The sequence below is a fragment of the Aplysia californica genome, unplaced genomic scaffold (assembly GCF_000002075.1).
Source record: "Aplysia californica isolate F4 #8 unplaced genomic scaffold, AplCal3.0 scaffold00075, whole genome shotgun sequence".
NCBI classification, from domain to species: Eukaryota; Metazoa; Mollusca; class Gastropoda; order Aplysiida; family Aplysiidae; genus Aplysia; species Aplysia californica.
In genome coordinates this window covers 1,147,127-1,148,830 of record NW_004797345.1, presented here as the reverse complement: position 1 = coordinate 1,148,830, position 1,704 = coordinate 1,147,127, and the positions used below count along the sequence as shown (strand labels likewise).

General features: G+C 42.2%; 1 protein-coding gene across 1 annotated transcript in view; it reads right to left on the bottom strand.

Annotated features, from left to right (window-relative positions):
• Positions 1 to 713: 713 nt before the first annotated feature.
• LOC101852836 (proton myo-inositol cotransporter) overlaps positions 714 to 1,704 on the bottom strand; it is a gene marked incomplete at its 3' end in the record, with an annotated part of 61,757 nt that continues 60,766 nt past the window's right edge. The window contains 1 exon segment of the mRNA XM_013080120.2: positions 714 to 870. Within this exon segment, the coding sequence (XP_012935574.1) occupies positions 714 to 870 (157 nt within the window).

Sequence of the window (1,704 nt, the reverse complement as noted above, 5' to 3'; positions counted from 1 at the left end):
CACAGAATGCACTCACACATTGGTAATTTGTCATTCTATAACACGTGCAATCGCAGTCACGCAAACATATACACACGCTCCCATCCTCTCACCCACGAGCTCACACACTCACCCTTGCTCGTATCGCACACGAACGAGTAGACAACCACGCACATACACAAAAACACACATACACACAGACCCTGTCACCACACTATCACATGCCATACATACAGATGCACAGAAACAGACACACGCACACACACCCAGACTCACGAATACGCTTATCCTTATCCATACGAAAAATCAGGTATAGAACTTAATCATAATAACTAGCACGCTTATAAAAACAACTACACAAACATAAACACTCAGACAATTCCATGCACGCTCCCTCCCCTATTTCTCAACACCCCCCCCCCCTTTCGCATTATACTTATGCTTACTGCCTGCCGAATTCATGTGACTGAATCGGAGCCAGCCAAATTTCCCTCCACGGAGGGGCAAAAGCTACCATTTGGCACAGCTCGACCGAATTCGACAAATTTCGACAGTAACTTTCAAAATTGAATTAAATTTATTAAATGCTTTTTCAAGATCGCAAGACACTGTTGTCAAAATGGCAGATTTTGTCGTAGAATTGGTCCCTTCATGGAGCAAAATCTAGCTGGTTCCGACTAAGTCCCCTTGATTCCGTTTGGCAGTGTGCTCTGGGAATTTAACACACCGACTTACCGTATTTGGTGATAGTCTCAGTGAGTGTGAGGAAGAAAAGGGAGACAACCAAGTTACAGATCCAGTTGAAACCTGTGGCGATGGAGTTGCAGGTACTGCGAGCCCACAGAGGATAGATCTCGGAGTTGATGGTCCACGGCATAGGGCCCAGGCCTGCAGGTAGATCAAATGTGTGGCATCTTGGTGAATCAGGAGTTCATCAAAATAATGAAATTGAAAAAAAACCCTGGCATTTTTCTGCCCATATGCCAATTTTTATCTATTTAATTTCGGTTCAACGCCTTTCTTGTCCATATTAAAACATATTTCTGTGTGGAGTTTTACTGAAAAACGTGATCAAAGGCACAAAAAAGTAAATTTGCTGTTTAAAAGGACCCTCAAGGCTTTGGAAGTCACCTAACGTTGGCGGTCAATTTTTGCTTATTTTGCCTGTGACACAAGAGGGACCCCACCCCCTTCAATCGCAGATTTTCGACTTTTATTCAAGTTAGGGCTGCTTTCAGAATATGTTTCCAGTTCAATCAGGACGTTCGATATGCCCATGGTAAGAGTCAACTATCTCCTACTAATAATACAATAGCTCTAATTCAGCCCAGATGTCGTTCTGATGGTGCGCCTCGATCTTAATGATTGAATGCATGCCAGTCGATGTCAATATCTGTAACATATGCAGTTCAGCAAACAGGAAACCTGTCGAGACACTAGCCAGAATCTGGAAATTTTTCTCATGTGACACCTTTGTGATGTGCAGGATTTGATAAAGTGACAGATCTAAATCATTATTATCTTGAAACTTGTGTTTCACGGACAGTTTGGGGCGTTATACTATAACGTTAAAAAATAATTCAAACAAGATAAGGATAAACAAGAGGAGAGTCAGAAAACACTCGCTGGTGGAACAGTAGCCTGCAGCTCTGGCTCTTAAAAAGAAGAAGAAGAAGAAGAAGAAGAAGAAGAAGAAGAAGAAGAAGAAGAAGAAGAAGAAGAAGA